Source organism: Anabrus simplex, chromosome 4 (assembly GCF_040414725.1).
Source record: "Anabrus simplex isolate iqAnaSimp1 chromosome 4, ASM4041472v1, whole genome shotgun sequence".
Lineage (NCBI taxonomy): Eukaryota > Metazoa > Arthropoda > Insecta > Orthoptera > Tettigoniidae > Anabrus > Anabrus simplex.
Genome location: NC_090268.1, coordinates 143,061,701 through 143,083,639, shown reverse-complemented (window position 1 = coordinate 143,083,639; position 21,939 = coordinate 143,061,701). Strand labels below are relative to the sequence as shown.

At 38.2% G+C, this 21,939-nt stretch overlaps 1 protein-coding gene across 1 annotated transcript in view; it reads left to right on the top strand.

Moving 5' to 3' along the window:
* The window catches only part of rod (rough deal), a 404,971-nt gene that overhangs the window by 212,397 nt on the left and 170,635 nt on the right, over positions 1-21,939 (top strand). Inside the window, exons 16-17 of the mRNA XM_067146037.2 lie at positions 7,051-7,196; positions 9,009-9,220. Coding sequence (XP_067002138.2) covers positions 7,051-7,196; positions 9,009-9,220 — 358 coding nt within the window. The remainder of the gene's footprint in view (positions 1-7,050; positions 7,197-9,008; positions 9,221-21,939) is intronic.

The window sequence follows — 21,939 nt, the reverse complement described above, 5'->3', positions numbered from 1 at the left end:
ATACTGAAAGAAGCGTGTAAAAGTAAAGTTAACGCACAAATGAATTAGAAACACATGTAATGAGGGAAACCTTTCTAACCCAACCATGGTGAGCACAAAACGAAGCAATAATAAAACCAAGAGAAGATTAAAGAAAACTAAATACCTCAATTATATAAGCAATTCTCATTCTCGAAAGGCCGAGGTATGTACAAAGACATTTTGAGTCTGTTAAAATATCTTTTATATGCCACAAAGGCGACTTGGAAATCCAATCCTTCCATCTTCTAAAGTAAAAAATCCTCACACCACCCACCAAAAAGATAACCCATGCTATGCTAACATATGAGATGCCATCTACTGGAATAAGGAAAGATTACATAGTAGTAACAACACATGATGGGAAAGAGTAATAGTTCACAGATACAAGAGTTCGTTAGGAACGTGAAGACTTCAGAAAAGGCAAACGTACCATGAAATGATATGGTGCTGTTGAGCTCTTTAGGCCTTTTCAATCGTGAAATTACCAGCATTTCGCCTCAGTGTAGCAGTAGGCTCAGCAGTTGGATTGCTGCACCTTTCTAAGACTCTGGCGGCTAGTGCGCCGTTGAGACACCACTGCGAGCCTCTTATATAGGACAGTGCAGTGACCAAATGTTGTTTCATCATAAAACTTCACAGTTTCCAGTGTCTTCTTCTCATTGTCAGACAGAGATGCAGAAGAATGCAGTATTGTTAACACCAGAACGTCCTTATTTGCTTTTCCCTGATACTGATACTCGGTTATTGTCGTGCTATCATCCTTTTTGACGAAATGCTGGAATGAAGTACTGTAATCGTTTTCCATTCTTAGCTGTAATACACACTCCCTTTTGTTGTGATTCAGTGCACCTACAATGCTGATGGAACCGTTCTTCAGATGGTTCGCAAGGGTCAGTGATGTGAAGTAGCTGTCTCTGGTGGTGTTTATACCACTGCTTGGATGTCATGACCCATAAGTCAAAGGACAACATTTTCACTTGGTCAGATGGTCGAACGGGATCAACACTAGTGTAAGGAAATCAATCCAGATAATATTTGCCTGAAACACAAATAAGTAGCCAGGCCCACAATCCAAACATCTTGACGTTGATGACATTCTTCAGTTTCAGCACTTTTTAATTTATTTTTTAAATATGACTCATTTTACTGTCACTGAAAATAAGTCTCTTCTAACAGTTCTTCTTCCGTAATGAAATGTGTATTGTGTATCCCCCTGTGGGTCGGGGTGGTAGAATAACACCCATGGTATCTCCTGCCTGTATTAAGAGGAGACTAAAAGGGCCCCATTGGGCTCTCAACTTGGGAGTGTGGGGTGGCGACCATGGGGCCCTTAGCTGAGTCCTGGCATTGCTTCCACTTAAATGTGCCAGGTTCCTCACTTTCATCTATCCTATCCGACCTCTCTTCGTCTACTCTTGTTCTTTTCCGACCCCGACGGTATTACATATGAAGGCCTAGGGAGTCTTTCATTTCCTTCCCCTGTCTTCCTTTGGCCAACATCTTCATTTTTCAAAGTATCGGATCCCTTCCATTTTTCCCTGTGATTAGTGTATTTTAGAGGATGGTTGCCTGGTTGTACTTCGTCTTAAAAAAAGTAATCACCACCACCACTGTGATGGTAACGTATGTTCACTCAAGGTCTTTGTTACTAACTGAACTTTTACACAAAAGAAGTTACTACAAGGATTCCTCTTCAGGCAGGAAAATGTTATACCTACCATTGTTGTCTCCAGTTTAAGCTTTAAATTAAGAATGAACTAATAAATAAGTCTAATATGTTATATTGCAATAACATACTTGCAAAACAAGTCAGAGAGTTATGTAAAATTAATGTAATACTTCAGCATGTATTATAGATACATTGTTGTAACAATTGGTATTTATTACATCAGTAAATTGGTCACGAAATATTATGGTCGTCAGTGTCACGGTTTGTTGAAAGTTTGTAGAGGTCCAGGTTGGAGAGAAATAGTTAGAAACGGTTGTAAAAGTAAAGCAAAATTGAGGGAATTTACTAGGAAATGGAACCTAGTGAGGAAGGCGGCTAAGGATAACATGATGGCAAGCATAATTGGCAGTCATACAAATTTTAATGGAAAATGAAAGTGTATGTATTGGTACTTTAAGGGAGAAATAGGTTCTAAGGAGGACATTCCGGGAATCATTAATGAACAAGGAGAGTGTATATGTGAGCATCTATGGAAGATAGAAGTATTCGGTAAGCAATATGTAAAGATTATTGGTTACAAGGATAATGTCCAGATAGAATAGGTGACTAATAATAACGAAGTATTGAAATTTACCTATGATAACAAAGACATTTACAATAAGATGCAATAAGTTTGTGTTTTGAAAGGTGGATAATTCCTATCCTGTTCTTCTGAATACTGTGTCATTACGGATCAGATATGAAGTTTCTTACTTACAATAAGATGCAGAAGTAGAAAAGCAGCTGGAATTGATAAGATTTCTGGGGATATACAAAAGACAGTGGGTTGGGATATAGTACCACATCTGAAGTACTCATTTGATTACTGTTTGCAGGAAGGAGCTGTACCAAATAAATGGACAGTTGCTATAGTAACGCTTGTGTATAAAGGAAAGGGTTAACTGACATCAGCCGAAGTACATTTTTGAATTTTTCATGAAATGACTAAGGCACTGAATCATTATTTGAGGAATTGATTCCTGTGTTTGAGGAGCTGGGAGGATGAAGCATGCCACAGTAGGGACTGACTACGGCAGTTCAATTGTCTATCCACTATGCCATACAAATGTTCATTAGGACTTACATCTACTGTAGTTACCTGGGCCACTGTAGACTGTGATAATGTGGTGAGCTTCTAGTATGACTAATTGCATTAACTACCCACTTATCATAGCCAGTTCAAACACTCAAGTCGTGCAGATCATTGATGATTGATTTGATTCAATTGTAGCTCTTTGTTACATTTTCTGTTTAGAATATATCTGACAATCAGTAACTGTTGAGTCCGCAATTTTATGCAATTTTGTCTAGCCAAGTGGAAAGTCATATGAAAAATTGTAGACTTGCTTTTTTTAAATTAGTATTTTTGTATTTGTGTAATTATTAACTTCCTCCTTTAGAATCTTGAGGACCAAGCAAGTTGGCTATGCGGTTAGGATCGCGCAGCTGGGAGCTTGCATTCGTGAGATAGTGGGCTGTGGTCCATCTTTTTAGTGCAGTGGAAACTCAAGTGGTAATCATTCCTAATTCTTGTGTTATAATTGTGGACCTCACTGTTACTTATTGTCAATGTTTTGTTGTGCTTGATAAAACTGAATAGGAATCTGAAATGACACCACGCTGTACTAATACACATGAGCAAATAATTGTTATATACACATATGCCTTAAGTCAATAAGAATGTACAAAGGATAGGTCTGCAAACTATATCAAAGTAGAGTTGAGACATGGTTAGGTTAGGTTCATAACGAATTTATTTTTCCATTTCAACTGATTCTCATTGTCAGAAACTTATCATAGAAACAAGATTAAAATCAACACCTACCCCAATTAATTGTGAAACTCTTGTCATAAGGTCCATATCACAACGAATGATAACTTCATCATCATCGTCTTTCTTTTTCAATACCTCGTAGCAATGTCTGAATTGATTTTCGTAAACGAGCTAATGTTGCTTTCCTTTTAAGAGGAGTTCTTCCAGATTTTTCTCGCTGCGTAGACATCCTAATCAAATTCTATACGTAAATATTGGACGAAATAAGACCAAAATGAATAAAATGCTGCGTTCCTCATCTCACACAAACTACATTATTAAATGCATTATTCGAACATACCACAATTCTACTTGCCTGGTATTAGTCAAACGGATTTACAATTCCACAGAAAAAGAAAATATGCTTTAATTATACCCGCAAGTGTAAGACTAGCGACTTCAACACTGCTGCAGTGGCAATACATAGTTCTGGCAATTCATGAAATAAATCGTGACTGTACAGTGCCAACGTGCCAGATTAACAGTAACTGTAAGACGTATCAGCAAGTAGGGTCCCTAAACTGTATGGTAGAGACACTGAATCGAACCCAACAGTTAAGAAAATAACTATAAATCACTACCTTCAGAATTGACAGGGGAGAAAGGGTAATGTTGTACCTTTAGTGTATAGGCTTTCGTGCCCGGAAGTATACTGGAAAAGTGATCGGTGGTGAACTTGTGCAAGGGACCATCTTAGCATCACACTCAGCTGGTATCGTTTAGAGAATCCTTAGAAATCATAAAGCAGAGAGTGGCCACAATTGCAAGGAGACAGAGCGCATCGACAGCTCTACTTGAAGATGGAACGAGTTCCATCAAATGTTTGTACTTGTAAAACAGAGGTGCTTATTCTGGGCATTCTGTTCTGCGGATGCCCAGCACAGTAAGTGGGTGGGCTGGCCGGAGATGAGCGTATGTTGTTCAGCCACAGTGACGACGTGGCTACGTCACAGGTCGGGAAGGTTGGGCAAAATTATCCCATTCACTCTTGATCACTGCTGCGATACCTGATTTGAAATGGAGGCAGAAAATAACGAAAGAAAGAGGGCAGAACTACGCGTAATTTTCAATTTACGTGATAAGAAGTAAATTATTTATGTTCATTGCAGTTTATGTATTCTGACTGGATACAGTAAAGAGTTACAGCTACATCCTCAAATATTTTTATAATGTACGTAATGAATTGCAATTTTCTCTATTACATTTGGTAGCAGAGCGTGGTTTCGATCCACGGACCTCTGGGTTATGGGCCCAGCACACTTCCACTGTAGCAATATGTAACCGGTACTTCAGCGGTTACACAAACAGAGGTAAAGGGAGGAAAGAAAATTAAATTTTAAGGTACCTAAACACTCTGCACACCATAATCATGCAATGAATTGTGGTGAAAACAGCAGAAGTAAATATCAGTGAGGGCAACTTGACGATAACAAACAAGGAATGTGGGACGGAACTGGGAACCTACCAGGGGCATGGATATGTCAAGGTTGCTGTTTTCGGAAAAAATTTACAGTGAACTTTGATATTCAAAATATTATTTACCAAATGGACTTTACCAAAACAAATTACGGACAGTTTCAGTCAAAGTGGAAAATACCGATACACCTTTTGTAAGATACAGATACATGTTCATAGAGAGACATAAGTTATATATTCTTTGACGAGAACTCCCTATAAGTTCAAAGAGTCACGCAAATACGGTACATCAATTTACAAACCAAGTTGGCAATACAATCTAGGAGGTAAAAGGAAATAAATACGCTATTACAATACAGAGCGAAGTTAAACTAACCTTTCAAAATTTGAGCAACATAATAGTAGCGATTTGGGCAAACTCCTGTGAAATACCAACGAAAACTAAATGAAACTTAAAACCGGACAGAAAACAACAGCGCTTACCCCAAGGCAGCCCATGCTGGCACCGAGGAGACGGTCACAACGTCAAAAACTTCGGCAGGCTCAGCAGGCCAAGACCAAGACGGCTTAGCGACTTAAGACCTCTCACGAAATGCTGCCTAGCCCCTTTTAAAGGGAAATCTGGCGTTAGAGTAGCCAATCAGAACACAGGAACTTGCCCGGATTGACCAATCACAACTCTTTTAGCGGTCGCGATCTTTGAACCATTTTCTCGAACACAAACGATCGCGATCCTTCAATTTCTAGAATAGTAAGAACATATTTCTCGAATGCATAACTAATAAAGGCCAACACACCCTGTTCAAAAATTCGTGTCACAAACTGTCTGCACTGTTCCAGTTAATATAGAAATGTAATCTACTAGTTACAAATACAATATGTTCCAAAAATATTTACACTTTACAGGTTAGGTAGTTACATGGAATACAAATAAAATATTCTATCACCACACTCCAAATCATACAGAAGATATTACTAAAACACAAGATTTACAAATAAAATCTCCTACAAATACTTTCCACTTCCAATATATTATTTTACACCTGTGTCAAGTTGAATATAATGCATTCAAGAACTTTTGAGAACGGAGCTGATAGTTATATTTGAAACCTTATTCTAGACTTCAGCGTAACCTTTAAAAGTCGATGTAGACCTATCTTACGCAGTAAAAGATTTCCGGAAACTTACTACGAACAGTATGCCGGTGACCAAATTACAATAGAAGATAAAGCAAGAAGGGATTTTTCCATCATGTTGGCTGCTTTTGTATCCAATGTGCTTTATTTTATTACATTAGAGAATTAAAACCTACTTGTGCTCGATTGCTGTTTGGCTTAGCATTATTAGACTTTTCAATAAGTTTGGCTGATCAAAGTTACTGACTTGAAATAAAATAAGTTTTCACTGGAAACTGATCAAGTTTCCTCGGTAAAACTGAATTTATAGTATCCAGAATTTTAACTCGCATAATTGTTTGAAGCCAGCCCAGCGGTCTAGATTGCCTGCCTCTCACCCCAGGACCCCAGTTTCGTTTCCCGGCCAGGTGAGGCATTTTTTATGTGTATGTGAGGACTTGTTCCAGGTCCACTCAGTATTTGCCTTTAATTGAGAAGCTATCTAATGGTGAGATGGCGACCCCGGTCCAGAGCCAGAAATAACGGCTGAGGTGATTCGTCACACTTGACCGTGTATCACCTCTTAATCTGCAGGCCTTCGGGCTGAGCAGCGGTTGCTTGGTAGGCAAAGGCCCATTAGGGCTGTAGATTTTTTCAGTTCGGAAGTGTTTGTAAGATTATAATTATACATATATTTTGTGATGTGTAGCCAAATTGTTGGTTTTAATTCATTCTCGAAATTTCATTTTCCCATGTTGTACATATTTTCCTGTGGTCTCTCCAAAAACAGAAAATCGAGGTTCCACTGTAGCTGAGAATCTTAACATGATTGACATGTTCGAGTGAGTATAAAGTACAGTATTTCATAGTAGGGTTCCTTTCTTGCCATTACTGAATAATGTTCATTTCATCTGCTTTGTCTCAAAGCAACAAAAGAAGAAAGCACTGTAATTATTTCTTGATACTGTTTATTTTAGTATCCTCGGGAAGTACGGTGGCAGTTCTGTCTACAGGGAAAAACTCCTGGATCTAGTTAAACAACAACTTTTAGCAGATCCAAAGTCACATTTCATTCATGCAGCTACTCATCTAGCAATGAAGGCTACTGTGGTTTGCAGTACAGGTAGGTTTTCAAACTGTCAAACATTGCCCCCTAATTATTTTCAAACTTGTAGAAGTATGGAATTGTATTGTAAATTTTTATGGCCAACTTAGGACCACTCCAATCATTTATACAAAGAAAATTTAACTTTTCTATGCTGCCAACATCCTTTCTTCAGTTGAGAACATTCTACCTTTTGCCCTTTTATTAAGTTCGGTTTGTAGTCTCACATTAAGTCCTTCAGAATCTTAATTTGTTTTGTTTTGTTTTTTGGTTTTTCTTGATCATTTAGTGTTATTTGTAGTTCAGTAATATCGTTCTTGATTTCTGTGATTGATATAATCCTGGTCGAAATTTTTTTAATAATTCTAGTTTCCAATGTTCTAATAAGATGTCCAAAAAATGAGATGCTCTTCTTTCTAATTGTGCTTCAATAATGGTTTGATTTGCTTATAAACTTTGTTATTTAAAGCTCTTCTCCAGTGCCCATTAACTTGATTTTGTTTATTTATACAAGTTGTAATTCTTTTTCTTTCTATCTTAAGTATTTTATCAATTTCAGCCGTATTAGTACCTTGGAAAATCGTTTCACTTGCAAAGGTCACCTCTGGTTGTGACCGTTTCATAATGTCTTAATTTTGCTGCAATTGATAAGCTTTTTTCGTTGTTGTTGTTGTATGTGTTTTTGGTGACATAATTTGCTTTGTTTAATTTATTTATTCTTTTGTGCCAGGTTGTTTTTTTTAAAGATTATAAGTTATAATTTCACCTAAATGCTTAAATTTGTCAACATTTTTTTTTTTAAATTTTGTTCAATGTTAATTTAATTTTTCAATAATAATTTTATTAAACACAATGTGTACATTAGTTTTGGTTGGCTTTCACCAGTTTTTTGTCAGCATGTTTAAGGATAGTTGGGGCACAGTTGGTTGCAGAGTTTGCAGATGCAGTCCTCCTTGGGTTCGTAGTATGATTCATTCTGGCATATTTTCCTGTGGAAACCGTGGGCGGCGAATCTTCTGTGCAGATGGCGCAGCTCGAAGTTTGGCCCCTTCCAGGTTTCTGTTCTCATCGGTTCTGTGTCCATTATCTCTCTCGGTATCTTGCTGGCTTTGTTATGTCTCTCCTCGACGGTTTTGTATGCTTGCGTTTCTGGTAGCTGAAGCAACTTCTTATGTCTTCGATAAAGTAAGATTCATGCGCTGTTATGTACGCATAACAGTTCCTTGTGAACTTACAGTAGATACTGAGAGAGCTCTTTTTAGGAATCTTGCTTTAATGTTCTCTAGTTTCCTAATGTTGTTCTCAGTCAGGTAGGGCCATACTAGTTGGACTCCATATTTGGCAGTCGGCATAACTTTTAGCTTGAACGGTGCTACAGCGGTTGGCAGAAAAAGTTTTTGGAGTTTAGAGATGACTTGTGTTGCTTTCATTTTTGAGTGGTGGATCAGTTAACATGATATACGGTTTTTTTTTTTAAGAACTTCTAAGACCTATTTTCTGTGCTGTTTCCTGCAGATCTGATTTGTTGCTCGGTTTCCTGAATATTGTTGGATAATAATGCAATGTCATCTGAAAAACCCAAACAGTTTATACTCATTTTTTGTTTAAAACTTCCAATTTTTATGTTTTTAGGATTCTCTTTGAACCATTCTCTCATTACATATTCTACTGCACAGTTAAATAGCAAAGGTGGCAAATGGTCACCTTGTCTTAAACCAATTTTAATCATGAATGGATCAGAAATATCCCTTCTTAACTTAACTTTGATTTAGTATCATTACAGTAAGTTCCATAAGTATAGAATATTATGTATTATTCAATTCTTTACAGGACAACTGCATGATTGGTTGAACCTAGTCCAGCACACAGAATTCTTGCTATCTGCATTACCGGAGTCTGGAGGTATTGATAAAGATCTAGTGAAGAAATGGACTTTTACACCTCTCTACCGTGACTCATCAGTGCTCACAAAAAGTAAACTTCTTGTGCAATTCATCCAAGACAGATTGCTATCATCTCAATATCCTCAAGAAGGAATAGAAGTAAGTTTGAAGAAAGATTTTATCAACATTATCTGCAGTATTTATAATCTTTTTCCTGCATGTGAATTGAATCGTGTAGTTTCAAAACCCCCTATCTCCAATTTTCACGAAAATAGAGATAAAGATTGATTTGATTTTCCTGTGGGCATGTCCACCGCTGTATACTATTAGTACGCATCAAAACCCGCTCTAACAGTTCGAAATTCAATGTCAAAGTACGGGTTTATTTTCATATTCCGCCATCTCCAACGCCTTGCGCTCGGCGATAGATAACATAACCCGCCATCTCCGCCAGCCAATAGGAAGGCAATACGTAACCATGTGTTAGGCGCGTGAGGAGCTCTTGGCGCGACAGTGAGGAAGCATTTGAGTTGACACAGTGTCGTGTATTGCCTATTACTAATGGATTCACCTCATAAATGTATTGAGAAGTGTAGCCCTGGCAAGGGTAGGATGAAATTACGTAACGAACAGCAGTGGAAATGCAAGGAAGCAAAAATATCAAGTTATGTTTTCTTATAGTAACATTATGTTATTACGTTCCTCTCTTGTGAGCATAATTGTAGAACTGTATCAGAAACTGCACTTTTAGAATAAGCTTTAGAAAACATGTATTGCTGCATGAAGTCGGCGCGCGGTGTTGTGCCGGATCGGTCGTTCTCCTCTCACAAAAATGGCCGCAGTTCGAATCTCGGCCAGTGCGCGTTCGATTCCCAAAAGCCCGTACCATTGTGGCTTTGTGCAGCTTCTGATATTACCTTCTGTGGTCACATTGAGAAGCAAACTTCCCTTTCTTTTTCGATGCAGGCCATTCGTAAATACCTATGATATTTTAGTAAACATACACATTCTCGTAAGTGAAAAGGGTGTTTATTACACAGGTACTCGTCGGCTGGACCTCCTGTCACACTAATGTGCGGCCATAAATCCAAGGCCTACCAGTGCGGAGATATTTCTTTGTTGGATGTGAAGAAGTTTCATTCGGTATTCTACTCTACAGCATCAAAACTGCAGCAGAATAGTTTCATTATCAAGCATGTTTCTTGCATACCAGTGACGAGACGCAGGCCGGGTAACAATATCAGATCCGGAAAAGCTCACACATTCAAGTACACTATTCGGAAACGGGATGGAACGATGGTACCAGTTTGCCGAGAAGCATTTATGGGAGCTCTCCTATTGAAGAAGGACAGAATTCAAGGGGTACTAAAGCATCATTTTGAATCTGGGGGAATGCCTGTGGAGAGAAGAGGGGGAGACAGAAGAAGCTATGCCAGTCAACCAAAACGTGAGGCCATCTGTAAATTTATTGAATCGTTTCGTGCTAAAGAGCCGCACTACTGCCGTACCAAGTCAGCGGCACGTATGTACCTGCCATGTGAACTAAATATCAAAGAAATATGGAGATAATACAATACCACTGTTGAACCTGAATTGCAGGCAAAGCACGCCTTCTTCAGGAAGATCTTGAATCGTAACTATAATATTGGTTTCGGAAGTCCGAAGACTGATGTTTGCTCAACTTGCTCACAACTAGACGAGGAACTAAAAAATTGCACATCAGAACATGCAAAAGTTGCCCTGCAGACCAAGAAACGAGTCCACAAGTTAAAATACAGTGCATTCTACGAGTATTTAAGAGAAGAAGATGAGTCTATTCAGTCTGTTTCCTTTGATTGTCAGAAGAACATGCTATTGCCCAAGCTAAATGACCAAAGTGCTTACTTCAGCAGGCAAATAAATGTGTACAACTTCACTGTAGTGTTTGGAAGCTCTAAGACGTCACTGACGCACAAAAATGTGATGATCTATTCATGGAATGAAGCTGACTTTCGTAGAGGTGCTAATGAAATTGCAAGTTGTTTGTTTCATGCTCTTAACAGCATTGACCTGTCACAGAAAAAACTGTACGCCTATTTGCAGACGGATGCGGTGGACAAAATAAAAACAGTATTCTTGTGGGTATGGTTAGTAAGTGGCTTCTATATGCACCAGTGAATGTGAAAGAAGTTGAAATTTACTTTCCTGTAGTTGGTCATTCGTTTTTACCACCCGACAGGGTGTTTGCACGTATAGAGAAAGTTGTTCGAAAAAGAGAAGTTATCCTTAAGCCAGAGGTATACAACAATATTTTCAGTGAACATGGGAAGCTTCTCCAGCCTGGTTGTGAAGTACCAATATTTGACTGGAAGACTGCTGTTCGAGATGTGTTGAAACCTGTCGGCTCGTGGCATTTTCAGTTCAGTCCTGCGAAAAGAATTTTTCTAAAATGGAAGAAAAGCAATATATTGGTACAAGGGGAAGTTGCTTACCGTTGTACGTTTGGCCAGCCAAAGAGTGTGTTAAAGAGAGGCAAAACCTTTTCTGGACTGGTTCCACAGTTAATCGAAAAAGGCAATGTTCCATTAAACAATGCAAAAGTGAAGGATGTGTGCAGATTGGTTGAGAAACATTATGGGGCTAGATGGAGGGAGCTTGCAGATCTCCAGTTTTATGTTTCGCTGGAAACACGACAGGCTGAACATCGTTGTAGTATGACAGAAGAGCAAGAAGAAGAAGAATACTGTGAACCAAGATATGATTCCGTATCCTTGTTGTATTAGATTGCAATAATATGATTGTTTTTATTCTTCAGAGACAAAAACATTCCATATTCTCAATGAACATTTAAACATTTTATACTGTATTTCATGTTTTCAATTCGTTTTCCATCTCAGTGTGCTACACAGATGTTAGTAAGTGAAGTAAACATAGTTTCTTTGAGCATTAGACACTAAGAGTATGTTTGCAATATCCATGTTTACTTTCAAACCCCGCCATGTCCACCTGTGACTTTCAAAACCCCCTATGTTCAAGATAAATATTGCCCTAGTACAAAAATGTAGAGATGAAACTGCATACATTTTGTGTATTTTGTTCAATATGAGCTCATTAAAGTAAAAGTAAAGAAAATGTTAAAAAGGAGTGTAAAATGCAGTCATGGCAGTTTTTTGCCCTTCCTGAAAAATTGATTTTTTTGGAGATAGGGGTTTTAGAAACTACACGACTCAATTCATAGTTGAAAATGTTTAATTCGTGCCAGCTTCAAACCCCAATAATCCTGTAGGTAAACAGGCACCTAGTGTTGTGAATTTGAAATTAAAGTTGTTCCATAATTATCCTATTTAGTATATTTTAACTGGAGATGAAAGCTTGAATTACAGTATATGCAGCATTTAGCGTAACCTGCCGGTCTCACGATATAGGGGTAGCGTGCCTGCCTCTTACCTGGAGGTCCCGGGTTCAATTCTTGGCCAGATCAGAGATTATTACCTGGATCTGAGGGCTGGTTCGAGATCCACTCAGCCTACGTGATTACAATTGAGGAGTTATCTGACGGTGAGATTGCATCCCCAGTCTAGAAAATCAAGAATAACTACTGAGAGAATTCGTCATGCTGACTCCTCTTAGTCTGCAGGCCTTTAGACGGAGCAGCGTTCACTTGGTCGGCCATGGCCCTTTGCGGCTGTTGCGTCTTGGAGTTTGGTTTTTATTTAGTGTAATCTAGTGTTTCTGATGACAGCAATGACGTTTGCAGTGGGAATGACTACATGAAGAAGTCTAGCATTTTCAACTGTATGAGAAGTAGTTATTTTTATTTTAACAATACCATAAGCAGCTCTTGTTGAGTTGAAATCTAATTTGTAGGTAAGAGTATTATATCTGCTTCATCTTTTAAAAGCAAACTATGGGAGAAACAACAGAAAGAAATCGAGGACTGCGCATCTAAGATTGAATATTTAGCTACTGAATAGAACAAATATAATAAATCATACCTCCATCTTTGTATAAACTTTTATGCCTTTCAGCTTCAGTCTACTAGCCTTTGTGAATTTACTATTTTTTACAACTATCTCTGTGCAGTGTTACTAACACATGCTTATAATTTGCTAAAAATCAGCTTGAATATTGCTAGAAAGTGTCTAAAGTATAAATAGTTTACTAATGCTACGTACCATATATCAGAATGCAAGAAATTTGTCTGAAAAGCGGGAACATCTTCTCATTAAATCAAGAGTTCACAACAGAGAAATCGCATACCAATACATCAGGCAATTCATGAGAGAAACAAGTTTTACCCAATATGCTACTTCCAGTGCTACTCATACAGTGAGATATTGCTTCAACTCTTACTCACTGAAATAAAGTTCATTTTTATTTGACTTTTATGAGGTGACTAAACAGTCTCCTAGTTTCAGTATTTTTATGTGGTGAGAAATCAACTAGTTTTTTGAGAAGGTTAAATCCTGGACAATCTTTATATCCATGAACTTTTATTCTGACTTATTTGAAAGGTTATTCAGTTTTATTATGTTCAGGTTATGTCGCTAGGCTTCACTGGAACCAGTTAGTGTAACCACTGATCATCCAAATTGGAAATGGTGCTTTTGGACAGAATTTAGGCAGTTACTGTATTTATTGAGAGAAGGGACATTTACTTCGAAATTTCAAAATAACTCGTCAGTCTTTGATTTAATTTTTTGAAAAGGTTTTGCTGTGAATTCCACTCAGCATTTATTTACGCTTTACGCGTAAACACTTAATCTGGCATCCAAAACATGATAAAAGCCAAAAACCCACCAGAATTGATGCCATATATATATTAAAATGGTGAGAAAATTCACTTGTCGTTATTAAGAAGGTTTTCTTATTAAACGACCACCAGAATTCTCCGGATTTAGCGACTTGTCACTAGAGTTGCCAACATTGGCTCTGTGGCTTATTTAGTTCTATGTCTCTTAGCTTTAAAATTCAAAACAAAGCCTAACAATCATCATCTTGGTCTTCATGTGCTCCCCTTACACTCCATGATAAAGTCCATTATTCTCCTTCTGAGTGAGTTGGCCACGTGGTTAAGGTAGTGTAGATGCCAGCTTGAATTTGGGAGATGATGGGTTCAAATCACCCTATCCAGCAGCCCTGAAGATAGTTTTCCATGGGTTCCAATTTTCACACCAGGCAAATGCTTGTGCTGTTCAATTATGGCCACGGCTGCTACCGTCGCAATCCTAGCCGTTTCCCATCCTTACATCGCCAAAAAGCTTTGATGTGTTGATTCGAAGTTAAACCATTAGCAAAAAACAACACACATTCTCCTAGGTAACCTGTTCTCATTCAAACTACCCTCCCATCATTGTTTGATTTAAAATGGTTTAAAATTAACTGATCCATTTTAATTAATAATTATCTCCATTTCTCACTTTACATATGCAGCCTGAACAGTATAAATATGCTTCCACTCCTTTTTTTATTCCATTATTCTTTCATCCCAAGTCTACAACTCAGTCTTATCCTATTCTTGACCAAATCCATCATGTTTAGAGTCTTGGCATACTTTAACATTTGAGTTTTGCAATTTGAATTTAATGTGTGTTCTTTGCCACAGTTTCTCTGCCACACATGCTGTAATCAGCAGGATTGCAGCAAAACCAAAGTGGTCTCCATGCAGGGTGTAAAGGCCCTTGGAGGAGTGGAAGATAGATGCTTCCACAGTTCATGACCTCAACACTAATTTAAATTAATGGTTAGCTCTATTTGCCTGGGCATCTTTGACCTCAGGTAAAAGATAGGAGGATTGCCTACAGTCTGTACAAAAATCAGGCTGCAGTGTTAAGAATCGAGTACTATGAAAAAGAAGCAGCAATTCAGAACGGAATGAGGCAAGGCTGCAGTTTGTCCCACCTCTTCAGTGTTTTATATAGAATAGGCAGTAAAGGAAATCAGAAGAATTTGTAAGGAGATACACAATCCAAGGAGAGGAAATCAAAACTCTCGAGATTTGCCGATGATATTGTTATTTTGTCTGAGTCTGCAGAAGATCTAGAGAAGGAGTATAAAGATAAAAAATAATTCCAAAACAAAGGTAATGGAGTGCAGTCGAATGAAGTCAGGCGATGCAGGAAATATTCGAAGAGGAAATGAAGTCTTAACCCTCTAAGCGCCAACGTCCTTTTGAAAGTCCTTTTGGTTTTCATCTGAAAAATGCCAGCGTATTTAAAAAAAAAAAATTAAAAGTAACAGTCCTTTCCTTTCAGATTTTGTTAGTTAAAGACTTAACTATTTTTGCAACAAACAGCCTCGTTTATTTTCAAGGCCATTCTTTCAGTACATTAGTCCAATCAGCAGGCATATTTATTGGCGCGCTTTACTTGGTGCGGCTGTGCAACTTGAAGTCTTAAAGGAAGTAGATGAATATTGTTACTTGGGAAGCAGAATAGCTAATGATGGCAGAAGTAAGGAGAATATAAAATGCAGACTAGCATAAGAAAAGAAATTTGCTTACTTCGAACATTGATGTGGGTATTAGAAAGATGTTGAAAACATTCGTCTGGAACATGGTATTGTATGGAAGTGAAACATAGACTATAACTAGTTCAGGAAGAAAGAGAATCATCATCATCGTCATTTCCCAAGTCCAGTTTCCCGGGTGTGGTGTACAAGCGCTCGCCATCTCCTTCTGTCTTCATACATCTTCTGATCCAGTACATCCTCCCATTTGTATCCTCTCTCCTCCACATCTGATCTTACAGTCTCCATCAAACTTTTTTTTGGTCTTCCCTGTGCTCTTCTTCCTATGAGATTAAGGTCGAAATATTTTCTGGCAGGTCTTTCCCTGTTCATTCTCATTATGTACCTATACCACTGAAGTCTGCGTTTCTTTATGACACTGATAATAGGAGCCTCAATACCAGCTACTTTCCTATTCACTTCATTTCTGATCTTGTCCTTTCTGGTTGTGTGGTTTATGGTTCTAATGAATCTCATTTCAGTTGCTTGGATTCTACTGAAGTCTTTGTTTAGTAGGGTACATGTCTCTAAACCGTACGTGAGGATTGGTACGAAGTAAGTGTGGTGCATGATTGTTTTTGCTTTCTGTGGTATTTTGCAGTCCCAGAGGAGATCCCTGACTTGACTGTAGAAGTTTGATGCTTTCTGTGTCCTGCTGAGTATTTCCTGCCTAACAGTGCTGTCTTTCGATATTGTGCTTCCGAGGTAATTGAAGTGGGAAACTGATTCGATTTTTGCTCCTTCCAGAAATATATTTGAGCTTGTTCCTTCCCTGTTGATGGTCATTTCCACTGTCTTTGTTTTGCTCATCTTCAGTCCAAAATTTTTGAATGTGTTGTTCCATTCATTAAGTTTCTTCTGAACTTCAGCTTCTGTCTCTCCCCATAACAGCACATCATCAGCAAATACCAGGGCATTTGGTTCACTGTCCATTTTCTTGATAGATTTGATGACCTTGCCCATTACTATTACGAACAGGAGTGGTGACAGAGCACTTCCTTGTTGGACACCTCTCTTTGTTTCAAACCATTTTGATCGTCCGTTGCCTATCTGGACACAGCAGTAGCACTTCTGGTATAGCATCTTGACTTTGGCACTTTTAGGTCTTCCAGACATTCCCATATCTTGTTTCGAGGAACACTATCATATGCTTTTTCAATGTCCACAAATGCAATCGCAAGATTTCTTCCGTATTTCCAGTACTTTTCTGTCAGCATCTTTACTGCAAAGATAAGATCCACAGTACTTCGACCTTTCCTGAAACAGTGTTCTTCCTCAAGCAAAGGTTCCACTATCTTCTTAAGTCTTGTTTCTATAATCTTTTCCAGTGTGACAACAGCGTGATGCCTCTGTAATTTCCACATTTCCGTCAGTTGCCCTTTTTGAACAGTGGGGTGATGACTCCTTTACTCCAATATTCTGGAATTTTGTTACTTTCCCAAATCACTGATAACACTCTCTATAGCCAATTCAAGCCTGGTATTCCAGCTGCCTTTATCATGTCTGAGCTGAGATCATCAAAGCCTGGGGACTTCCCATTTTGCATGCTATTTAGTGCTGTTTCTACCTCAAGCCATGTTAATGGGTATTTGTTGTTTTTGGATTCATCTACACTACAATCATTGGTGGTGGTGGTGGTGTTGCCCCCATCTCCATTTAACAGCATGTTGAAGTACTTCTTCATTTCATCCCTGATCCCTTCCTCTGTTTGTATTAAGCTACCATCATCTGTTTCCAGTGCAAGGATGTTTATATTTTCATGTCTTTTACTGTTTACTATTTTGTATAGTAGTTTCCTACTTCCTTGACAGTCTTCCTCTATCCTTGCAGTAAATTCATCCCAGCACTTTTCCTTTTCTTCCTGGATCAGTCTTTTTACAGCAAGTTTCTTTTTTCTGGTATTCCTGTGCTAGATGTTCAATTTCTTATTCATTTTTTCTATCATCTGTTTCCTGTTTTTCGAGGTCTAATTTTATTTTCAGTATATTTCTATCTTTTACTGCTGTCTTCACTTGGTCATTCCACCAAGGTGTTTCCTTTTCTTTTGGTGTGGTACTTGTTTTTCCACAAATTTCCGTGGTTTCTTTTACAAGGGTTTCTTTTAATAAGGACCATTCTTTTTCTACTTCCCCTTTCTCAGTTTTGGGTAATTTAGGTGTTATCCTTGCTTCATAGTTTCCTTTCTTCTCCATCTCCTTCAACAGCCATGTCTTAATCTTTGGCATTTTCTTTTGTTTAATTTTGGGCACATGAACATCTTTTAGGTCAGCGATTAATAGCCGATGGTCGCTATCTAGGCACTTGCTGGGTATGACTTTAACACCTGTAACATACTGACCCGTTTTTCTGTGAGTGATGATGAAGTCGATCATAGTCTTGAGCTTTCCATCCCAGCTATATCTCGTTATTTTATGGCTGTCCCTCTTCTGATACCATGTGTTTTGGATGATTAAGTTGTTTTCCACACAGAAATCAATCAGGTTCTCTCCTTCAGAGTTTCTGTTACCATAGCCATGGGAGCCAGTGATGTTTTAACAGTCTAGTCTTTCTTTACCAAGTTGGGCATTCAGATCACCCATATTGATTGTGTTCTCCTCTGTTATTTGTTCCTCAAGTTCGATAAGGAATTGCTCTTTCTCTTCTGTGGTACATCCTGTCTGCAGTGCATATACTTGCAGGAGAGTTTGACGTGCATTACCAACACTTAGTCTCATCTGGATGATCCTATCACTCACATATTTGACATCTGTCTGTGTGTCTATATCTTTATGAAGGAGGAAGCCAACTCTATTTTTGGATTCATCATTGTTCCCACTCCAGTACAGCACATATCCATTTCTCAAGGGCTTCTTCTCATATCCTTTCCATTTTGTCTCGCTCAACCCCAATACCTTGAGCTTACACCTCTCCATAAGATCCACAAATTCTTCATATTTGTTGGAGAGAGTAAGGATACTGAGTGTACCAATTTTCAGTCGCTCTTTCTTGCGAGGATTTTGTGTCTTCTGGTATCTCTGATGAGCATCAGGCTTTTGGCCATCATAAATTCGGACGGTACGAGAAGAACTGTCATGTCTGGTATTTAATTTATTCTTCCATTCGAGGCTTGTTTTAGGTTTGAAAGCAGTATATTCATACTCAACTGTTGACTTGCTAGGTCTAATACAGGTGAGGATTTTCTTTTGGGGTTTACTCCCTTAGCCATTGAAGATCCCTCTTCTCCACAAGGCAGTGGTGTCCTCTTCTAATTTTCCCAAGGGAGGATGGGTTGAATCATCCGCCATCTCTGCCATTCCGAAGGTCTCCTTCTTTGCCACAGATGCCGTTAAGGTCTTCACCCGTAACCCTGGGCATGGGTTCCACGTTATACCCCGTGGTGCTGGGTCCCTGTCTGAACTTAGCCATCCTTTCACACCGGCCTACTGATGTGGAGGATGCCCACCCCCGCAGCGTGGATGCGCCAGGCAAGAATTACTCAAGTGGAGAACAGGGAAGGTGACCCTCTCTCCCTTGAGCCGGGTTAATGGTTGTGTACGATGCCACAACCAAAGGCAAGAAAGAGAATAGCTTTTGTAATGTGGTGTTTCAGTAGAATTCTGAAGGGAAATTGGTGGATTAAATCATGAATAAAGAGCTACTGAGTCAAATTGATGAGAGGAGAACAGTTTGGAGAAATTTGATCAAAAGAAGAGGTAGAATAATGGGACACATCTTACGATAACCAGGACTTGTTCAGTTAGTTTCCGAAGGAAGTGTAGGCAAGAAGAACAGCAGGGGTAGACCAAGGTATGAATATGACAAACAGATTAGAGTAGATGTAGGATGTAGTAGTGATGTAGAAATTAAAACATTAGCACATGATAGGGTGGCATGGAGAGCTGCATCAAAACAGTCTGACTGATAACTCGAACAACAGAGGCCAGTTGTTGCCAATTTACTTACGGGCAGTCTTAAACATAATTGAATATACAGTGTCCTCCCTGAAAATTCACATGTGGATTAGTTTTGTGGTTAATGCAAGAGTCTTGAAGAGCATGGTCTTTTTTTAAATGCGTAATTCTTACCTTTACTATTCATTACATGTAGTAAAATAATCTCTGCATCGTTTAATGGAATTTTAATGTGATACGATGTATGTAAATGAAGTTATAACGATCTGGAAAGACTGGATGTAATTGTTCTGCAGTGACAGTAGTCCTATGTGAGCACTGCTGCCAGAAAGCTGCAAACTTGGAAACATATAGGCATGTTACAAGTAACTAATCTCATTTTGTTCTGTATTGAAGATACAATAAGTAAAATTCTTTCTTGAAAAAATTACTGTGTCCACCTATTCAATACAATTATATTTTGTAGTGATTAAATTCTACATGAATTATAAACACTAGTTAGGGACATGTTTCGCCCTAGTTTTGGGCATCTTCAGCCTAATACTAATCTTAAGGTCCAGTCTTAAATCTATTAACATTGGAACTTAATACTAAACTTAACTTAATACTAAATATTAAATACAATGGTCTTATGCTTCTTACAAAGCTGTGTTTTAGGTGATATTTACATACTTTACATATCATTAACTAAAAGCCAGAATTTGTGAACAAGGAAGCAAATAAAATTATTTTATGTTACAATGACTAGAAAAGTCCAAAGTGTAGATTGGATTTCTGCTATTGTATGGATGAAAGTTTTGCAAATGCGTATATATTGACTACAGATTGATCACAGCGTGAATTGGAGCTTCTCCAACTTTATGGATGAACATTAGGTTGAAGGTTCTACAGCTGGTTCGTTCAAAGGTGGTTATGGTCACCTATGCCGTAAGTATATTGTTACAAAACCGGAACCGTGGTTAAAGCCGATCTATTGGGTTTGAATATTCCTTTAGAAAGAAGCATGGTTGGACGGTATTGTTTTATAGGTTAAAGCATGTATGTTGGAAACATATTGTTGATATTGTTCATTAGTGCTTATCTGATAAAAATTTTGGAATATTGTGCCATTCTTGTCGATCCGTTACTGCATCAATACTTCACTAGAAGTTGTAAGGTTAGTCGTTCAGACGCAATCAGAACAAGTGGTTCCGACTAACATTGACAAGACAAGTAAGTTTGTCCACTTTTAAGGGGTAAACATTTTCACTTTACAATTATTATTATTATTATTATTATTATTATTATTATTATTATTATTATTATTATTATTATTATATTGGGATCTACATCCATCATTCTAAATTCCTTTTTTTCTCTTATTCAGTTACAGACAACACATAATTCCTCCCAAGGTTGAACAATGCACCAGCAGGAACGGTCGGTCGGTCGGTTGGTTGGTTCACCCAAAATGCACCCCACTTTCCCAGGGCGCTCTAGATATGAAGTTAATTATGAGAGTTTTTGACTGATTTGCAACTGTGCCAGTTTTCTGTATTAGTAGTCATAAAATTAGATACTGAAGATAAACAGTCAGTGAAACACTGAAAATTATAGAAAAGCTGGAGAACCGCGTGTGAACATCCAAACAAGCCAGCAAGTTTTGTGCGAGGGAAATGATGGTGAGAGACACAAAGAAACAAAAGGAAACCGGGATCAAATTTTTCACTAGATGTTCTAGTTTATCGCTCACATGCTATGGAATGCAAGAAATTTTGATTCATGGGGGAAGGTCTTAGCACAGACAGGGAAGCTGCTGAAATGTTTGCACAAGAATTTCAGTCGTTCTTTGAAAAAGAACAGCCTGACCTGACACAACTTTACAATATAAACAAGATAGAATTGTATTGGAAATATTTCCCACCCCATACACTAGTGATGCAACAAGAAAAGCAAGCCCTAGTCCGTGAAACCTCCAGGAAAAGAATAACCATTATGGTTTGCGTTAACACATCTAGTGATCATTAAACTAAAATTCTTTGCAATAAAAAAATTCTAAAACACCTCGTTGTTTTAAACAAGAAAATGTCCCGTTGCATTACTACTGTATAATCAGATGGACACACAGTTATTTAAAGACTGGTTTCGTAATCATTTTGTGAAAGTAGTGATGGCCTATCTAACTAAGCAGTTCTACCAATCAAGACAGTGCTCCTAACTGACAATGTTCCCCACACCCACATGAAAGCAAACTTAGTGAAGCTGATATTTTTGCCAAATTTTCCCCCCACTAATGTAACATGCTCTGCAACCTAAGGACCAAGGTGTTATCACTGTCTTAAAGAACTACAGGTCATCTCCATCACAGCAGTTCGAGGAAGACCTTAATATTCCAACATTTTGGAAGGAATTTAGTTTGTTGGTTGCCTTTATGTGGTCAACAAGCCATGGGACAAAATTAACACTATTATACTTGCACTTTACAATGGCGAAAAATGAAAGTATCCTCCTAATCAATACATC